The 21,374-nt window shown below is 38.4% G+C and overlaps 1 protein-coding gene and 1 pseudogene across 1 annotated transcript in view; one reads left to right on the top strand and one right to left on the bottom strand.

Moving 5' to 3' along the window:
- Positions 1-21,374, bottom strand: part of ROCK1 (Rho associated coiled-coil containing protein kinase 1) — a 153,819-nt gene that overhangs the window by 47,409 nt on the left and 85,036 nt on the right. Inside the window, exons 15-18 of the mRNA XM_066247593.1 lie at positions 20,935-21,026; positions 20,596-20,842; positions 5,879-5,985; positions 4,495-4,645 (exon numbers count right to left, since the gene is read on the bottom strand). Of these exons, the coding sequence (XP_066103690.1) occupies positions 4,495-4,645; positions 5,879-5,985; positions 20,596-20,842; positions 20,935-21,026 (597 nt within the window). The remainder of the gene's footprint in view (positions 1-4,494; positions 4,646-5,878; positions 5,986-20,595; positions 20,843-20,934; positions 21,027-21,374) is intronic.
- Positions 10,872-10,972, top strand: LOC136315791 (U6 spliceosomal RNA; annotated as a pseudogene).

The raw sequence follows: 21,374 nt of genomic DNA, 5'->3' as shown, positions 1-21,374 counted from the left end.
TTTTCAAACCTGGGTCCTCCAAGTCCCAGTCTGATGCTCTATCCACTGCGCCACTGCCTGGTCAGGGAATGTAAAAATATATTAACATCCATTCAGCTATTAAAATTAAAAGCCCAAGTTTTGGGTTCCTTCTTTTTCCTCTTTCCATTCAATTTATCACCAACTCTTGTCCTCTGTATCTCCAAAACTTTTCAGCTTTACAACCACCAATGTCCACACTCTAGAGTCTTCTAGCTGATCTCCCTTTATAAACTGTTCTCTCAAAAGCATTCATCACACAGCAGCATGGATGGTCTTTTAAAAACATAAACTATACATCTCAGTACAGCTTAAAACACAATGACTTCCTACCAGTCTTCGAGTATGAGTATTGAACTTAGAATCAATTCTGATTGGAACATACTTCGTCCCACTCTTGAAATGTCTCATTCATTTAAAAAAATATTTTATTTACTGGTTTTACAGAAAGAAGGGGGGAGGCACGAGAAGTATCAACTCACAGTTGCTTCACTTTAGATGTTCATTGATTGCTTGTCAGATGTGCCTTGACTGGGCAGGCCCAGGGTTTCGAATCCGCAACCTTAGCATTGTAGGTTGACGCTGTATCCACTGTGCCACCACAGACCAGTATCTGATTTATTTTAACTTTCAGTTCTTACCTCAAATATCACTAGCTCAGAGAGACCTTTGCTTGAAACCCTACCATAATGTGCATATTTTCACATTTATGATTACAGCTAGTACCTTATTTTAATATTGAGCATATTAGCTTATTTTAGCATATTTTAATTGATTTGCTATTTAGTCTATTTCTACATTCAGAATATAATCTCTAAGAGGGAGAGTTCTTCTAAGTCTTATTCTCTATGCTTATTTTCAGTATGCTTAGCCTACAGCAGGCAGTCACTATTAATGTATGTGACAGAAATAAAAGTAGTTCAATAAAGCTGAAAAATGGTATACACATAAAAAAGTGCAGAGCAGTAAGATTATAAAGATAAGTGCCATTTCAAAGATTCTGTATGTCAGAAGGAGTTTGACATGTAACTTATAAATAATGAAAAGCCACAAAAGGATTTTAAGAAAGACCAGCACATTAGGACTTGAATTTTTAAAAGATCATCCTTACCTAAGTAAAAACAACAGGTTGATGAGTAGAACAACTCTTTTCAAAGTAAAAATTAAATATCTATTGTAACAGATCAAGCCAAGTGCTGATGTCACTACAAACTAAGAGGGAATAAGAAAGGGGGACTGACTACAATGTTTATATCATTTGGACGTAGAAACCCTGAATGATTCCCAGATTTGTGACTTGGCCTTCTGGATTTTTTTTTTTTTTTTTTTTTTTTGTATTTTTCTGAAGCTGGAAACAGGGAGAGACAGTCAGACAGACTCCTGCATGCGCTCGACCGGGATCCACCTGGCACGCCCACCAGGGGCTGACGCTCTGCCCACCAGGGGGCGATGCTCTGCCCCTCTGGGCATCGCTCTGCCACGACCAGAGCCACTCTAGCGCCTGGGGCAGAGGCCAAGGAACCATCCCCAGCGCCCGGGCCATCTTTGCTCCAATGGAGCCTCGGCTGCGGGAGGGGAAGAGACAGACAGAGAGGAAGGGGGGGTGGAGAAGCAAATGGGCGCCTCTCCTATGTGCCCTGGCCGGAAATCGAACCCGGGTCCCCCGGACGCCAGGCCGACGCTCTAACGCTGAGCCAACCGGCCAGGGCCGCCTTCTGGATATTGATAACCACCATCCTTCTTAACCATAATAATATCTCCGATTTATTGAAAGCTTTTCAAGTACAAACACTTTACATGCATTTTTCTCATTTAATTTTTCATTAGTCATAGATGGCTAACTGGCAAAATAGACTTGCTTATTCCAAGCTTGGGCTCATAAAAACTATACAGCCATTAATCAGAATAGTAAGAATATCGGATAAGAACAGGTAATATCCTAAGTTTCCCCTTAAACTAGATTTAAGGTGCCTAGTGACACTCACAGATATTAAGAAGTTGACTAGAAGATGAAGAAAAACAGTTAGTAAGGATCACAGGTTGCTGCAAGGGTTTGTCTATTTTTTTTTTAAAGATGAAAGAGAGACTCGTATATGTTTACAACAATAAAGGATTCAGTGGAAAAAAAAATGTTGAGGATAAAAGAAGAGAAAAAGAGCTATAGTAGTCTCTCTTATCTACATAAGATACATTCAAAGACCCCCAGTGGATTAATAAAACTGCAGATATTAATGAACCCTATATTTACTATATAAACATGTAGACATATATACATACATATATAATAAAGTTTAATTTATAAATTAGGCACAGTAAGGGATTAATAATACTATCTAGTAATAAAATAGAACTATAACAAACTATAAAACAAGTTAAGTGAATGTGATGTCTCTCTCAAAATATCTATGGTACTATACTTATCCTTCTTGTGATGATGTGAAATGTATAAAATGCCTACATGATGAAATAAAGTGAGGCGAATGACATAAGAATTGTGATGTAGCATTAGGCTAATACTGACCTTCTGACAGTACGTAATTAGCATTTTATGGCTTCTCTTTGACCTATCTGAACTGCCAGCTGATATCATTATTCTTGCGCTTTGGGACCATTATTAAGTAAAGTAAGGGTTACATGAACACAAGCACTTTGATACTGCAACAGTGGATCTGACAACCAAGAAGCCACTTAAGTGACTAATGGGCAGAAAACAAATACAACATAAATACGTTGGACAAAGGGATGGTCCATGTCCTGGAGGAATGGAGTAGGACACTGTGAGATTTTATCATGATACTCAGAACAGCATTCAACTTAAAATTTATGAATAGTTTATTTCTGGAATTTTCCACTTAGTATTTTTGGATCTCAGATTACCACAGTTAACTGAAACAGCATAATGTGAAACCATAGATAAGGGGGACTATTGTAATAAGTTAAAATGAGATAAGAGACTGAATCTAAGTACAGCTAGAACATATTAGACATGAAGAGGATCACTCTAAGATGAGAAGGAAAATATTGAATATGGGTAAAGAAGGCCCTGGCCAGGTAGTTCAGTGGATAAAGCATTCTCTGGATGTAGTATGGTCGTAGGTTTGATCCCTAGTCAGGACACATATGAGAAGTAATCAATGAGTGCACAACTAAGTGGAACAATGAATTGATGCTTCTCTCTCTCTCTCTCACTTCTTCTTTCAATTAATAATAATAAAAGATGGGTAAAGAAGTAGGATAGGTTGGGTAAAAGAACTAGATTTTGAGGAAATCACATTCATGTTTTCATAATTTCTTTTTGAAATAAGAGAAGAGTTCACCTAACAACAGTGGAGTAATAAAGAAATGGCATTGGAAGCTCAAGGAGAGAAATAAAAGTCTGGGAGATAAGGAACTAATGAGTGTTACAGAACAAAAATGACAGCTCAACTGCAGTTGGAAATAATGCACCGGGCTAACATCCATCTGAAGAACTGTATGAGATGAAGAAAGTGGCTAGTTGGTCTGATCCTGGGTTATGTCTGGAGGCTTAATACAGCGGAATTACAAAGCAATGAGAAAACCGAGGGTCCAAAGCAAAAGAGCTGATGAATTAACAGACAGTAAGTTCCAGAATAAATCAGTAATAAAGAACTGAAAAATTAGGTAAAAAAAACCCCAATTCCACTGACTTTTTTTTTGTGTGTGTGTAACAGAGACAGAGAGAGGAACAAACAGGGACAGACAGGAAGGGAGATGAGAAGCATCATGTCTTTGTTGCAGCACTTACTTTCTCATTGATTGCTTTCTCATATGTGCCTTGATGGGGGGGGGGGGGGGCTACAGCAGAGCGAGTGACCCCTTGCTCAAGCCAGCGACCTTGGGCTCAAGCTGGTGAGCCTTGCTCTAACTAGATGAGACCGTGCTCAAGCTGGTGACCTTAGGGTCTCTAACCTGGAGGTCCTCTGTGTCCCAGTTCAACACTATTCACTGCGCCACCGCCTGGTCAGGCTCTACTGACTTTTATAGGGAACAGAGGGTAATACAAGGTGGGAGAGTGAGGAAACTAGAAGGTGAAATTATGATTTTAAAAAATAAAAGGTATCCAAAAGGGGGGATGATACAGTACATAATTAGCACTTTATGGCTTCTCTTTGACCTATCTGAACTGCCAGCTGATATCATTATTCTTGCGCTTTGGGACCATTATTAAGTAAAATAAGGGTTACATGAACACAAGCACTTTGATACTGCAACAATGGATCTGACAACCAAGAGGCTACTTAAGTGACTAATGGGCAGAAAACAAACACCACATAAATACGTTGGACAAAGGGATGGTCCATGTCCTGGAGGAATGGAGTTCCTCCAGGGATAAGAATTCTCTTCCTAGATCATTAATTATAATACTATTATAAAGTAAAATTTTGATCAAAATCAAGTTAATGTAGGTATTATTTAAAAACTAATCATATAGAAAATATTAAAACTGATACTTACCATACATAGCAACAGACTTTGCCTCTTCAATAGATTGATGTTTGTCAGTTAAACGAGCTTTGGTTACTTTATGTTCCTTTACCTCTTGTTCTAACCGTTGTTGTAATGATTTAAGCTTATAGTTTAAATCTATCTCTAAATTATTCTTCTCCTATAAAATGAGAATAAGAGTCATATAATACACTGTTCATAAGACACATTAAATCTTACATTATTTAATATCCTACAAGAAATAATACATGAGTCACTGGCCTGAAATATGACATCCTATTTCTTAAATAATTTTATTCAGGACTTAAGTTTTTATACTTCTTTTGTATTTCATATTACCTATGTCTTACTTTTAAAATTTACAATAAGCACATAAAATTAAAGGTAAAATATCACCTTTTTTTTACCCCAAACACCTCCTGCCTCTTCCCATTTGAATCATCAGTGCATCTGATGGCAGGGCAAGGTTGTGGTGGTGATTATGTTAGAAGGGTTAATTGTTAGGATCAGAAATAAAGAGGAAAATTCTTCAATTCATAAAAAAAAATTGCTACCACTTTTTAAAACAATTAAATTATCTCTATCTACATTTGTATCTAGACCAAATATATGTTACTTTGATGAAAGAACAAGTCAAAATGTATCTCATTTCTGTTTGGGTGCTTCTTCTCCTCTTCCTTCTTTCATCCTATTTTTCCATTTACACCAGGCTCAGACAGCACAAAACTATTCTTACTGTCACAAAACATGTATACAAAGGACAAGATTAACTGGCAGATTTTCTTATCATTTATCTGAGCATCTAGTAAACCTACATTTCAGTGAGGCATCAAAAACTAAGAGCTATATAACTGCATATTATCTATTTAACCCATTTTTTGTTTGTATTGTTTTTTTAGCAAGGTAGAGACAAAGGATAACTAACGATATTTTTGATTAAGACAATTCTACATGTAAAGGCCAATCACTTTGTGCATTTTCTATTTTATTAACTCCTACCAACAAAATGATAAAAGCATATGTAATCTATATACTGATCCTTTGTTTTCCTTCTTCATAGGCTTGTAATAAGGTTCCACACCTTCAACATATGTATGGTACAAAAAAATGGAAAAAAAAGTTTTCATCAAAAGGTACTTATTTCTAAACCAAAGCAATTTGTGATCAGATAATATCCAACAACTAAAACTCTTCAGGGATAAAAAAAAAATAACACAATATAAAGTGCTAACTAAGATAGATAACCCTGCCCCCCAAAACATACTGATCAACCATAAAACTTTTAGAAATATAATATATAAAGATTAGAAATAAATGCTATTTTATAAAACCACTTTATAATATTTAATAACCAGTAAATACTATCTCATAATGGTAATGTTAAATTATTTACCTTCTCTGAATGATTAAGCATGTCTTGAGCATCTTTTCTTTCTCCTTCTACTCTTTCAAGATTATATTTGAGATGCTTCACCTCCTCTTGTAAAGATGTAATTCGAGCTATCAAGTAAGAAAAAAAGTTCAAGTCACACAGTCATTAAAACAAGTATTTTGGGTCAGTATGACCATTAAGATAAAAAAGTTTTAGGCCCTGGCCTGTTGGCTCAGTGGTAGAGCATCGGCCTGGTGTGCAGGAGTCCCGGGTTCAATTCCCGGCCAGGGCACACAGGAGAGGCGCCCATCTGCTTCTCCACCCCTCCCCCTCTCATTCTTCTCTGTCTCTCTCTTCCCCTCCCGCAGCGAGGCTCCATTGGAGCAAAGTTTCCCAGGCGCTGAGGATGGCTCTGTGGCCTCTGCCTCAGGCGCTAGAATGGCTCTGATTGTGGTAGAGCAATGCCCCAAGATGGGCAGAGCATCGCCCCCTGGTGGGCATGCCAGGTGGATCCCGGTTGGGTGCATGCGGGAGTCTGTCTGCCTCCCTGTCTCCAACTTCGGAAAAATACAAAAAAAAAAAAAAAGTTTTAAATTTCCTGATCAAAATAATTGTTTTCTTGATAGTATATATCCTGTGTTTCCCCCAAAACAAGACAGTGTCTTATATTAATTTTTATTCCTAAAGATGCGCTAGTTCTTATTTTTAGGGGATGTCTTATTTTTCCATGAACAAGAATTCACATTTATTGTCGAACAAAAAAAAAATCAACATTTATTAATATATTGTAGTCATGTCATCACAAACATCAGCATAACCAGCCAAACTCTGAATTCCACCAAGAATTTCTTGTGACGCTATTTCCATGTACAACAATCTACCCTGTTTTCCCGAAAATAAGACAATGTCTTACATTAATTTTTGCTCCTAAAGACACACTAGGTCTTATTTTCAGGGGAGGCCTTATATTTCTAAGCTTGATAAAAATTGCACTAGGTCTTATTTTCAGAGGACATCTTATTTTCGGGGAAACAGGGTAGTAACTACAATATATAAAAATAAAAAATGTTCATGCTAATTGGAGATCAGCTAACACATATTCTTTATTTCACAATGGTCAAAGAGATGGAGCCTAGCTTGGTCCAGAAATCAGATCTGAGTCTTTACATTCAGCATTCTTTCTACCATGTTAAATGTGAGACACTTTAGTTAATTAAGGCAAGTATTTAAGTGCTTTTTATGTGCCAGACAGCCTGAAAGTGTTTTAAAAGTCTTAAACTTAATGGAGCCAAACTCTATTTTGATAGAAAACGAAGTTTTAAGGAATTCGAGCATTGTAACAAAGCTTAGCTTTAATCCACCTAAGGCTCACGCCATGCAATGGCAGCAACTCATACTTAGTAATTTCCTTATAACACACTTTATACTTTTAAGGCTTTAAATATATAAGTATTTAACAAACACATACATTTAATACATGTAAAATTTAACAAAAAATAAATATAATTATACGGTCTAATTCAAAACCCAGAATCTATTTTCTTACTTTGTGATTCAAAGTAGCCTAGGATTTGTCAGGGAAATGGATAAAGCACCCTTAAGAAACAGAAAAATTTTGTATTTTTTTTTTTTTTTGGATAGGGACAGGGAGAGAGTCGGAGAGAGTCAGAGAGAGGGACAGACAGACAGGAAAGGAGAGAGATAAGAAGCATCAATTCTTTGTTGAGGCACCTTAGTTGTTCATCAATTGCTTTCTCATACGTGCCTTGACCAGATAGCTACAGCAGAGCAAGTGACCCCTTGCTCAAGCCAGCAACCTTGGGCTCAAGCCAGTGACCCTGCGCTCAAGCTGGTGAGCCCATGCTCAAGCTGGATGAGCCCATGCTCAAGCTGGTGACCTTGGGATTTCGAACCTGTGTCCTCTGTGTTCCAGTCTGAGGCTTTATCCACTGTGCCACCGCCTGGTCAGGCACTGTATTTCTTAAAGTTCAGTGTTTAACTTGCTGTTCTTGCCTAACTCTTCACTCTATTTGCTTTTTATATTTTAGTGTTAAGCAGTTCTTAAATGAACAATGAGTCCAAATGTTGGCACCTGATAATGCTTAACTGCTAGAAACACACACACACACACAAATGGTATTATGATCATATAGGAGAAAAAAACATCTACCAGTTTCTTTCAAATTATTGCACAAAAATACAAAAAGTGTGTGTTTGTATCAAGAGGATAAAGCAAATGTGACAAGATGTTTAAATGTTGAAGTGCTATTAAAGAATTCTTATATTCATAAAAATAGGTTTTAAAAATCCATATAAAAATTATATATTCAGATTTAACTGCTTTTTTTTTTTTTACAGAGACAGAGAGAGAGTGAGAGAGGGATAGATAGGGACAAACAGGAACAGAGAGAGATGAGAAGCATCAATCATCAGTTTTTTGTTGTGACACCTTAGTTGTTCATTGATTACTTTCTCATATATGCCTTGACCATGGGCCTTCAGCAGACCGAGTAACCCCTTGCTCAAGCCAGCAACCTTGGGTCCAAGCTAGTGAGCTTTACTCAAACCAGATGAGCCCGCGCTCAAGCTGGTGAACTCGGGGTCTCAAACTTGGGTCCTCCGCATCCCAGTCGACGCTCTATCCACTGCGCCACAGCCTGGTCAGGCTAACTGCATTTTTCTTATAGAAGTTTCTATAAACCAATTCCCAATAAGACAAAGTAATGAAAATATGAGTTGAATGCATTACAGATTTCTAATAAAACCATGTAAGAATGTTAAATAGTTTATTTTCTTATAAAATAAAAATAAATTAGACTAAATTAAAAATAAGACAAGTAACATTCTGTTCATCAGTAAACAATATTAAAGAGTAGGAAAAGACAATATGATACATACATTTGATAAAGGACAAATATCTAGGAGTCGTACAAACCAGTAAGAAAAAGTCAAACAAAACAATTCGACAGGGGTGAGAACAGTCTCTTCAACAAATAGTGTTGAAGCAACTGGAATATCTACATGCAAAAAAATAAAATTGGGCCCTGGCTGGCTGGCTCAGTGGTAGAGTGTCAACCTGATGTGTAGATGTCCTAGGTTCGATTCCTGGTCAGGGCACAAAAGAGACAATGACCATCTGCTTCTCCAATCCTCCCCCTCCCGCTCCTGAAGCCAATGGCTCAATTGGTTCAAGGGCATTGGATGGCTGAGGATGGCTCTGTGGAGCCTCTGCCTCAGGTGCTAAAAGCTAAAAATAGCTCGGTTGCCAACATGGACCCAGACAGGCAGAACACCGGCCCCAGATAGGCACAACAGGACTTTGCCGGGTGGATCCCAGTCTGGGTGCAAGCAGGAGTCTGTCTCTATCTTTCCTCCTCTCACTTGGAAAAAGAAGAAAAAAAAAAAGTTGGATCCCTACATCATATCATATACAAAAATTAGCTCAAGATAGGTCAGAGAGCCAAATATAAGCACTAAAACCATAAAACTTTTAAAAGACATGAGGCAAAATCTTTATAATTTTGGATTTGAAATGTATTTTTAGATATGATACTAAAAGCATGAGCAACACATAACAGATAAGCTGGACTTCATTCAAATTGACTCTTATAAGACATTATCAAGAATGTAAAAAAACAACTTACAGAACAGTAGTATATACTAAAAAAATCAAGTATCTGATAAGACCTAGTATCCAGACTCTTAAAAGTCAACAGAAAGATAAATACCCCATTAAAAATGGATAAAAGACCCTGGCCGGTTGGCTCAGTGGTATAGCATAGGCCCAGGGTGTGGAAGTCCCGGGTTCATTTCCCAGTCGGCACACAGGAGAAGCGCCCATCTGCTTCTCCACTCTTCCCCCTCTCCTTTCTCTCTCTTTCTATCTTCCCCTCCCACAGCCAAGGCTCCACTGGAGCAAAGTTGGCATGGGTGCTGAGGATAGCTCCATGGCCTCTGCCTCAGGCGCTAGAATGGCTAGGGTCAAAACAGAGCAATGCCTCAGATGGGCAGAGCATCGCCCCCTGGTGGGCATGCTGGGTGGATCCTGGTCGGGGGCATGCAAGAATCTGTCTGACTGCCTCCTCACTTCTAACTTTGGGGAAAAAACAAAAACAATAAAGGGCATGAATAAATATTTTTCCAAAAAAGATATAAAAATGGCCAATAAGTACATGAAAAGATACTCAATATCAGTAATAATTAGGAAACGAAAATCAAACCCACAATGAGACAACACTTCACACCTATTAGGATGACGACTGAAAATGGCTAAATACCAAGTATTGGCAAGGATGTGCTATACCGCTAATGAAAAAGTAAAATAGTACAGCCACTGTGGAAACAGTCTGGAAGTCCCTCAAAAGTTAAACGTAGAATTACCATATGACAGAGCAATTCTACCCCTGGATATTCACCCAAAAGATCTGAAAACAGATACTCAAAAAACCCTTGCACACAAAGGTTCACAGCAGTGTTATTCACAACAACCAAAAGGAGAAAATAACTCAATGTCTGTAAACAGATGAATGGTTAAACAAAATGGTATGTACAACAGAATATTGCTCAGCCATACATGGAGTGCTGACATATGCTATAGCATGGATGAACCTCAAAAAAATGCCAAGTGAAAGAAGCCCAACATAAAATGTCACATATTGCATGCTGTCATTTATACAAAATATTGAGAACAGGTAAATTCAAAGATAGAAAGGAGATTAGGCCTGACTGGTGGTGGCGCACTGAATAGAACACTGACCTGGATCCTGAGGTCTCAGGTTCGGAACCCCAAGATTACTGGTTTTAGAACAGGCTCACCAGCTTGAGTGCAGGGTCGCTGGCTTAAGCAAGGGGTCACCGGCTTGGCGTGAACCCCCGGATCAAGACACACATGAAAAGTAATCAATGAACAACTCAAGTGCCACAACTACAAGTTGATGCTTTTCATCACTCTCTCTTTCTCTCTCTCAAAAACCAAAACAAACAAACAAACAAACAAACAAACAAACAGAAATGCTTGCTTTGGCAGCACATATACTAAAAATTGGAACTATACAGAGATTAGCATGACCCCTGAGCAAGGATGACATACAAATTTGTGAAGCGTTCCATATTTTCCAAGTGTTGGAGAGGCTGTGGGAAAAAAGGAACCCTCATTCACTGCTGGTGGGAATGCAAATTAGTACAACTATTATGGAAGAAAGTATGGTGGTTCCTCAAAAAATTAAGAACAGAACTACTATATGACCCAGCAGTCCCTCTGCTGGATACCTACAACAAAAGCTTGAAAACATTGGTACATAAAGACATATACACCTCCATGTTCATTGCAGCATTATTCACAGTGGCCAAGACATGGAAACAACCAAAGTGTCCCTCAGTAGATGATTGGATAAAGAGGAGGTGTACAATGGAATACTACTCAGCCATAAGAAATGATGATACAGTGCCATTTACAACATGGATGGACCCTGAGAACATACTGAGTGAAATGAGTAAAAGCTAAAAACTGTATGACTTCACACATAGGTGGGATACAAAACTGAGACTTATGGACATAGATAAAAGTGAAGTGGTTACCAGGGGAAGGGGGATGTAAAAAAGGGGGATAGGGAGGGGTGAGGGTGGGGATAAGGGTGTAAAGAGGGACAAATATAAAGTGACAGGAAATGATTTGACTTCGGTGATGGGTATACAACATAAGCAACAGTTCAAATGCTATAGGAATGTTTACCTCAAATCTATGTACTCTTATTGATCAATGTCACCTTGTTAAATTTAATTTACTAAATAAAATTATTTTTAAAAAAGGAAGAAAAGAAGATTGATAGTTGATAGGGGCTAGGGGGAGGGCGATATAGGGAAGGACAGCTTAATGAGTGCAAGGTTTTCTTTTGGAATAACAAAAATATTTGAAATTAAATAGAGGAGGTGATTGCAGAACACTGTGTGAAAGTACTAAATGTCAGTGGACTGTGTACACCTTTAAATGGTTAATATTTTGTTATTTAAAAAAATACAAAATACATGAAACAAAACCTGTTAGAAACACAAGGGGGCTTTGGGAAGAAAAAGTAGTAATTTTAAAAATATATTTTAAAATTTGACAGATTAAAGAGAGAAAGAATAAATGGAGTCTTAGAAAACTGATTTATTAGATTAGAAAATTGATCCATTGATTTTCTACCAAAAACTGAACCCAAAATATATTAAGTAAAAAACATACACAATTTTCAAACGCCCATTAGCTAAAAACAAAACAAAATGTATTATGAACAAAGCCAGAAAAAAAATCATGGAGTTAGCTGGTATGTAATAGTTTCTAATCACAACACAATAAATTAAGAAATTAGCAATTACAATGGAAAATATTTCCTAATTCTATTATAAAGTCCAATGGACATTTACCAATACAAAATCAGTTAAATTCATACAGCATTCAGATTACAGTCTCTCAATGCCATACACTGGGGTCCCCAAACTTTTTACACAGGGGGCCAGTTCACTGTCCCTCAGACCGTTGGAGGGCCGGACTATAAAAAAACTATGAACAAATCCCTATGCACACTGCACATATCTTATTTTAAAGTAAAAAACCAAAATGAGAACAAATACAGTATTTAAAATAAAGAACAAGTAAATTTAAATCAACAAACTGACCAGTATTTCAATGGGAACTATGCTCCTCTCACTGACCACCAATGAAAGAGGTGCCCCTTCCGGAAGTGCAGCGGGGGCCGGATAAATGACCTCAGGGAGCCGCAGTTTGGGGATCCCTGCCATACACCATAAAAAGGACTAGTGTTTCCTTGAAAAATGGGTAGCTACAGGTTTCGGATAGAAAATGGGACCTGCACAGTTGCTCAGTGGACAGTGTCATGTATGGCATATAGACGTCCCAGGTTCAATTTTTTGTCAGGGCCCACAGGAAAAGTGACCATATGCTTTCTCCCTTCTCTTCCTCTTTCCCTCTCACAGCCAGTGGCTCAACTGGTTCAAGCTTGTTACCCAGGTGCTGAGGATAGCTCTATTGGAGCGCATCAGCCTCAGGCACTAAAATAGCTCAGCTGATTCGAGCATCAAACCCTGATGGGGTTTGCTAGGCGGATCTTATTTGGGGCACATGCGGGAGTCTGTCTCACTATCTCTCCTCCTCTTATCTAAAAAAACAAAAAACAAACAAAAAATAAACACAAACAAACAAAACCCCAGAAAATGATCCTGAAAATATACTATACATACCAAAAAGAAAAGATGCTATCCAGGACTACTATGATGTTGTCTAAACTTAAGAGATTCTCACTAGTCACACATGAGCATTGATGAGAATAATGCAATGAACTAACATATTAATGTCACTGGTTATCTTTGGAGTAACCGTATTTCCACCATGTATAAGACACACTTTAATTTGGGGGCCTGAAATATGAAAGAAAAAATGCATTACATAAAGTTATTGAACTCAAGTTTTATTCATCATAAAATTGAGACAACTTCTCTTCACTGTCAAAACTCCCATCCATTAGCTTGTCCTCATCTGTGTCTGACGACAAATCACTGTCTTCATATATTGCCTCGTCCTCAGTTCCATCTATGGCATTTGAAATGCCACACTTCTTAAATGACTTGACAACGATCTCAATCTTGATATTATCCCAGGATCTTTTCACCCAGTTACAAATTTCTCCTATAGTTGGTTTCTTCAACTCTTCTTGCTGGTGTCAAATTGTCCCCAGAAGACTTCATCCATTGGTTCCATTTGTCTCTCACGGCAGCTTTGAGGGTTTAATGCTGACATCAAGTGGTTGGAGCTGGGATGTCAAGCCTCCAAATATGACGACAAGTTTTGTTTTAGCTTTGCAGCAATCTTCTTTGTGTTTTTTGTTATGTGTGCCCTGAATTGATCAAGCACCAATAGGGCGAGTTTGCATAAGAGCCCACCTGGTCTCCTTTTCCAAACATTCTCAAACCAGATCTTCATCCCATCCTGATTCATCCAACCCTTGTCATGAATGTGGACAATCACTCCTCGGGGAATGTATTCTTTTGGCATCATTTTGCATTGAAAAAACAGCATAGGAGGCAGCTTGGTTTTCATGCTCACTTATCTTCACAGTTACAGTTTTCATCTCCTTCTTAGCAACAGTTCTGTTACTTGGGACATCAAATTGAAGGGGGACTTCATCCATATTTGCAATCTGTTCCAACTCAAATTGATGTGTCTTCCAACACTGAATGACAAAACAATGAAATTCAAGGACTTTCTACTCATAGCTTTCGGGCATCTTTTGGGCAAGTCTGGTGCATGTACACATGCTTAGTCCATTCTCTGTTTCACGAACCTGAAGCATCAATTGTGTCCTCCTTTGAAATCAGTAACTTCTTTCTCATCAGCAATTCTTGCCTCTTCCTGAATCATCTTTGTGGACACAGGAATTCCAACTGCCCTTTGCTCGTCAATCCATATATTCAATTCTCTCTCTACATCAGGGCATTTTGCTGACTTGCCTCAAATGGCCTTCTTCTGCTGTGGTGTTTTCAGTAGGGTTTCTTCTTTTCGAAGCCAGTCTCGGATTGATTTCTCAGTTGGAGGAGAACCAAACTTATGTTCAACAGCATGATTTCCATTCACTTTTGCAAACTGGATCACTTCTAACTTGAATTCAGCACTGTATGAAAATCTTTTCTCATACATTTCTGGGCAGAACGTGGCAAAATGTAACCTACTGTAAAATACCTATAACAAGTGTGAAACAGTGAGCATAAAGACAAGTGTGAAAAAGTGGAAAATGCAAGTAAAAAAAAATACAACCACCGTATAAGATGCAGAGCTTTTTTTTTTCTTTTCATTTTTCCGAAGCTGGAAACGGGGAGGCAGTCAGACAGATTCCCGCATGCGCCCGACCAGGATCCACCCGGCATGCCACCAGGGGGCGATGCTCTTTGCCCCTTTGGGGCATTGCTCTGTTGCATCCAGAGCCATTCTAGCACCTGAGGCAGAGGCCACAGAGCCATCCCCAGCGCCCGGGCCATCTTTGCTCCAATGGAGCCTTGGCTGCAGGAAGGGAAGAGAGAGACAGAGAAGAAAGAGAGGGGGAGGGGTGGAGAAGCAGATGGGCGCTTCTCCTGCATGCCAGGCCGGCGCTCTACCACTGAGCCAACCAGCCAGGGCAAGATGCAGAGTTTTTAGACCTCAAATTTTTTGAAAAAGGGTGTGTCTTATACATGGGGAAATACGGTACCAATGTGAAAAATAATGAAAAGAATCAAGTATTTAACTTGATTTTCTTTTATAAGCTGTACCTCAGGGAAACTATATAGTTGGTAAAATATGTTTATAGAAGTATTCCAGTTAACGAAGAAATGAAGAATAAAAACCAGGTCACCAGTGCTGCAAACTGCTAAAGAAATAAAAGATCTAGGCAATGATCATCAATGACTTGTAACATCACAAAAAGAGAAAGCTAGACTTTATGTGCCTCCTGATACATAAACAATGTCTTACAATATTCCTGCCAAAGTCCTACCTGAAATAGATCAAGCCTCCAGAAATACCAGTTTAAAGTACTACAAGGAAAAGAGCAACATATTAATTGATGGAATCACTAAAATTCAGAATGGGAAACAGTCAACAAAACAAAAAACCTGTTTTTTTCCAACCAACAGGAACTATGAACAACAAAAAGGGAGGAGGAATCTACAGATTTTAAAAAACATTAAGGAACATAATATGAAATGCAATGTGTGAATATTAACTGGAGCCTAATTCAAGTAAATTACAGTAACAACAACAACAAACAACAAATGACGTGACTAGTGGAAGAAGTGGAGCACTGACTCAATGGTACAATATTGTACTATAGTATCAACTTTTCCCTAGTTTTGATAATGATATTGTGGTCTTGTGTTTTTGTTTTTTTTAAATTTTATTTAGAAAATTAAATTTAATGGGGTGTCACTGATCATTAAGAGTACATAGGTTCCAGGCAAACATCTCTATAGCATTTGACTGTTGATTGCATTGTATGCCCATCACCCAAAGTCAAATCATTTGTCATCACTGTGTATTTATTTGTCCCTTTTTTACTCCCCTCTGCGCCCTCCCAATGGTAATGGTTAATTTTGTTTTTTTGTGACAGAGAGAGAGACAGATAGGGGGAGATAGGAAGGGAAGAGCGATGAGAAGCATAAATTCTTCGCGGCACCTTAGTTGTCCAGTGATTACTTTCTCATCTGTGCTTGACCGGGGGGGGGGGGGGGGGGGCTACAGCAGAGCAAGTGACCTCTTGCCCAAGCCAGCGACCTTGGGCTCAAGCTGGTGAGCCTTGCTCAAACCAGATGAGCCTGAGCGCCGGCAACCTCTGGGTTTCGAACCTGGGTCCTCCGTGTCCCTGTCCAAAATTCTATCCATTGTGCCACTGCCTGGTCAGGCGGTGTTTTATTTTAATTTATTGATTTCCTTTAGAGAAGAGAAACATTGATTTGTTGTTCCATTTATTTATGCATTCATTGGTTGATTCTTGTATGTGTTCTAACTCAGGATCGAACATCCAACCTTGGTTTACTGGGATAACATTCTAACCAATGGAGAGCTACCTGGCCAGAGCTGTGGCCATGTTTTGTTGAAAGAATCCTTTATCTTTAAGAAATACTGAAATATTTACAAATTAAAAATGAGGTGCCTGCAATTTGCTTCAAAATAATTCAGTGTCAGATGACTGGGAAAGGGAGTTGGAGGTAAAAATATAATAAAATTGGCTGCTAGATGAAGATTATTGAAGCTAGATATTGGATACCTAGGGGGTCATTATAGTATTCTCTTGTTGTATATGACTGAAATTTTCCAAAATAAAAAGTTAAAGAAGAAACCAACTAAATGACAGGATCTTTTTTTTTTACAGGGATAGAGAGAGTCAGAGAGAGGGATAGACAGGGACAGACAGACAGAAATGGAGAGAGATGAGAAGCATCAATCATCAGTTTTTCGTTGCAACACTTTAGTTGTTCATTGATTGCTTTCTCATATGTGCCTTGACGGGGGGCCTTCAGCAGACCGAGTAACTCCTTGCTGGAGCCAGCAACCTTGGGTCCAGGCTGGTTAGCTTTTCGCTCAAGCCAGATGAGCCCGCGCTCAAGCTGGTGACCTGGGGGTCTCGAACCTGGGTCCTTCCGCATCCCAGTCCGACACTCTATCCACTGTGGCACCGCCTGGTCAGGCAATGATAGGATTTTTTAAGACTTTTAAAAATGGTTTATTTTAAAAATTTTGTTTTTTTGCACTTCAATCTGAAGAATCACAGATAAACTTACTAGATGAAGAGCTCACCATTTCAGTTAAAAGTTTCATTCCTCCATGACATTTTGCTCTTTGGCCATTCATTTTGTTTAAGCCTCTATGGCCTGGACTTTTGCAAGCTAATTTTGTCCGTAACAGCAGCCTTATCTGTATACACTGGTCCAGGTGTTGGCAAACTTCAGGGCCGTAATCTGTTTCTCTACAGACCTGAAGCTAAAAATGTTTTGGGTTTTTCTTTTTTTCATTTTTAAAGGGTTATAAAAAGTAAAAAAAAAAAAAAAAAGAATATATAACAGAGCAATTATGTGGCCCACAAAGCCTAACATATTGACTAGCCAATTATATTTGGGAAGTCATCTCCCATATATACAAAGAAGCTTTTGCCACTAGTGTACATGAAGGACACTGAACTAGAAAATAATCCTGATTCTGCTAGAAGCCCAGCCTCAAGACTATAAAAAATTTATACCTGAGGGACCTGAAATTTCTTAAAGATAGTAAGAGATGAATGTAAAAATTTTTTTTAACCAAAATGCATTTTTATATGTTGAAGTTCACATAAGTTGTATGCATTTTTAATATATGAGCTTTAATTGCCATTTAAATTAAAAATTAGACCTCCGGCCTTGGTTGGTTGGCTCAGTGGACAGACAGAGCATCCGTAAAGCATATGGACATTGCGGGTTCAATTCCCAGCCAGGGCACACAAGAGAATCATTCATCTCGTTCTCTCCGCCTTCCTCTCCTCAAGCCAGTGGCTTGACTGGTTTGAAAGTTGGCCCAGGGTACTGAGGATAGATCAGTTGGTTCAAGCGCATCAGCCTCAGATGCTAAAAAAATAGCTCGGCTGATTCAAGTACTGGCCCCAAACAAGGGTTGCCAGATGGATTCCAGTGTGGGGCACATGCGGGAGTCTGTCTCACTGTTTCCCTTCCTCTCAAGATGATAGATAGATAGATAGATAAAATAAACCTCAAAGGAAGCACTAAAAAAGGATAAACCTCAACAATAAATCATGCTATGAATTTTCCTTAACATCACTAATATCTAAAATATAGTCAATTAAAACTATTGTTGATGAACACATGGATGTTGGTCTCTCCTTTTTGTTTTTTTATTTTTTATTCATTTTAGAAAGGAGAGAGAGAGAGAGAGAGAGAGAGAGAGAGAGAGAGAGAAGGGGGAGGAGCAGGAAGCATCAACTCCCATATGTGCCTTGACAAGGCAAGCCCAGGGTTTCGAACCGGCGACCTCAGCATTTATTTCCAGGTCGACGCTTTAACCACTGCGCCACCACAGGTCAGGCCGGTCTCTCCTTTTAAGGCAAGCACTTCAAATCTCAATCATATCCAGAGCATCAAAGACTTAAAAAATTTTAGAACTAGGATTTATAAGAGAATCACCTATTCTACTTTCCTTGATTTACTGATAATGAAGGCAGATGATGTGTCTTGGTGAACTTGGTGACTTTCACACAATCAGGTTTTATATAAAAAGGCCTAGAAAAGCAATTTAAGGAAGTCAGTACATATGAGGCTTTTCTAATACATATAATGATGTTACTTTCTTGATTATATTTAGATCTATTTTAAGCCTAGTCTCTGAGAAATAAGATTGCACAACACTCCTTAGAGAAGAACCACGGGGAGATCTTAATTTCCTTTTCCACAGTCACAAAAACTGACCCTGACCTCTCTTCACAGAATTATAGCTAATCATCAAGCCCCACGAGACCCCAAACTATGTTCCCATCCTCTGACTAGGTGAAAATGGATGACCCCACCACCAACTTTTCCCTGAGACATCTGGCAACTTCCATGCATATCTGTTTGATTAGGTAATACAGATGCTGCTGCAAATAGAAATACAAAACAGAAAAAGATGAGAAGTGGGTAGAACCAGGCATCTTTATGAAAACAAAGTGAATTCTATAACCCTTATGAAAAGTGTTCCTTTATTCACTGTTATAGTCAATCTTTTTTCTTTTAGACTCACAAAGACTGCTAACTTCCCTAAGCACGTAATTATTTGTGATGAGATTCTATTCCTGCAACTGAGTTTCTATTTCTATCAACAAGGCATGAGGAATTCACAGGTTTTAATAGTGATAATCCTCTTTGCCGGGATCAGTCCAATTTTGATTAAGACTTTTATAAAATAGGTATGTTTTAAAATTAAATTTTCAGTAATCTGGTTGTAAAAGTGGAAATATCCACATTCCTTACCTCACAGGGGTGCCCATGAGAGTTAAGAAAGTATAGTGTGATACAAATGTAGGTATTATCCTGTAAGAGGAAAAATGCTAACCATTTCTGGTTTCACCAAGGGCCTTTTCTTTATGAGAGCAATATGATAAAAAATACCTTACACTTAAAAATGACTGAGATGGGCCCTGGCCGGTTGGCTCAGTGGTAGAGCATCGGCCTGGCGTGCAGGGGACCCGGGTTCGATTCCCAGCCAGGGCACATAGGAGAAGCGCCCATTTGCTTCTCACACCCCCCTCGTTCCTCTCTGTCTCTCTCTTCCCCTCCCGCAGCTGGGGCTCCATTGGAGCAAAGATGGCCCGGGCACTGGGGATGGCTCCTTGGCCTCTGCCCCAGGCGCTAGAGTGGCTCTGGTCGCAACAGAGCATCGCCCCCTGGTGGGCAGAGCGTTGCCCCTGGTGGGCGTGCCAGGTGGAGCCCGGTTGGGCGCATGCGGGAGTCTGTCTGACTGTCTCTCCCCGTTTCCAGCTTCAGAAAAATACAAAAAAAAAAAAAAAATGACTGAGATGGTAAATTTTATGATTTTAAGCACAATTACAAATAAAAATAAATTTAGAAAATTACCTTCTATTGATAAACAAAATATCTTATATACATACAATGGAACATGAGTCAGCCTTAAAAAGGAAGGAAATTCTGATACATGGATGAATCTTGAGGACACTATGCGAACTGGCACAAGAGACAAGTACTCTATGATTCCACTTTTAGGAAGTCAAATTCATAGAGACATAAAGTAGGATGGTGTTTACCAGGGGCTGGGAGGAGCAAATAATGTGGAGGGTAGAGAGTTTTAGTTTGGGATGAAAACAAAGTTTTACGGATGGATAATAGTGATGATTGCACAACAATGTGAAAGTATGGAAAGCCACTGAGTCATATGCCTAAAAATGGATAAAATGGCATATTTTGTTATGTATACTGCTAACAAAAATTAGGGGATATTTCAAAATGAATATGAAGTGATAAGATATCCCCTAATTTTTGTGAACAGTATATATATTACCACAGTAAAAAAACCCATTACCCCTCAGTGTTATGCCATTTTATATGATGTTAGCTGATGGTTTATCATAAATGGCCTTTATTATGTTCAGATATTTTCCTTCTGTATCCATTTTGTTAAGTGTTTTAAACATAAAATGGTGTTGTATTTTAAAAACAAAACAAAACAAAATTACCTTGAAGGTCTCCAATCATCTCAGAATCATGACCTCTGTCCCTTCGTTCAGCTTCTAAGGCAGCTTGCAACTGGTAATACTCCTTGTCCGTTTGTGACTTGGAAGTCTCTAAAATTCTATTTCTTTCCTGCAATTCTCTATTCAAGGACTCTAGCTGACTAACTGACTTGCTCATCTCTGTGTGACTCTTCCTTAATCTTACGGCTGTGTCTGATTCTGTTCTAAGTAAGTCATTGGCTTCTTCCAGCTATTAAAAAAAGAAAAGAAAATAGGGTTTTGACCAAAATACAATTAAACTTTATTATAATTTCTTTGAAAAACTATGTTCCAAAAACTTACCTGCTTTTGTAATTGTGCCAGCTTCTCATTAGCAAGCTGTGAATTCTGACTTACTTTCTTTAAGTCTTCCAACTGATCTTTTAATGTAGATACTAGTAAATGAAAGTATAAGTGTAGAAATTATAAAGTTTTCATGAAGGAAACATATAAATCCATTTTTAAAAAAATGAAATTTAGTCTTAAGCCATAACAGTCAGCTATAGTAGGTCCACTCCAAAAGTGTAATTCTGAACATATGTATATTTCAAATTGTTATTCCCTTAACAAGGTTAATCTATGAGTGAAATGTTATAAAGCTAGTTTTAATATTATTTATTATTGAATACTACAAACCTTTAAATAGTTCAGTATTTTTAAAATGGTTCAAAACTCAAAAAGTACCAAATGGTGTATATATAGTGTAGAATGAGCCTTCCTGCTTCCCCATTGTCTCCTAGTCC

Source organism: Saccopteryx bilineata, chromosome 11 (genome assembly GCF_036850765.1).
Source record: "Saccopteryx bilineata isolate mSacBil1 chromosome 11, mSacBil1_pri_phased_curated, whole genome shotgun sequence".
NCBI classification, from domain to species: domain Eukaryota; kingdom Metazoa; phylum Chordata; class Mammalia; order Chiroptera; family Emballonuridae; genus Saccopteryx; species Saccopteryx bilineata.
Note: the sequence above shows the minus strand (reverse complement) of the source record. Positions and strands in the feature narration are given on the sequence as shown.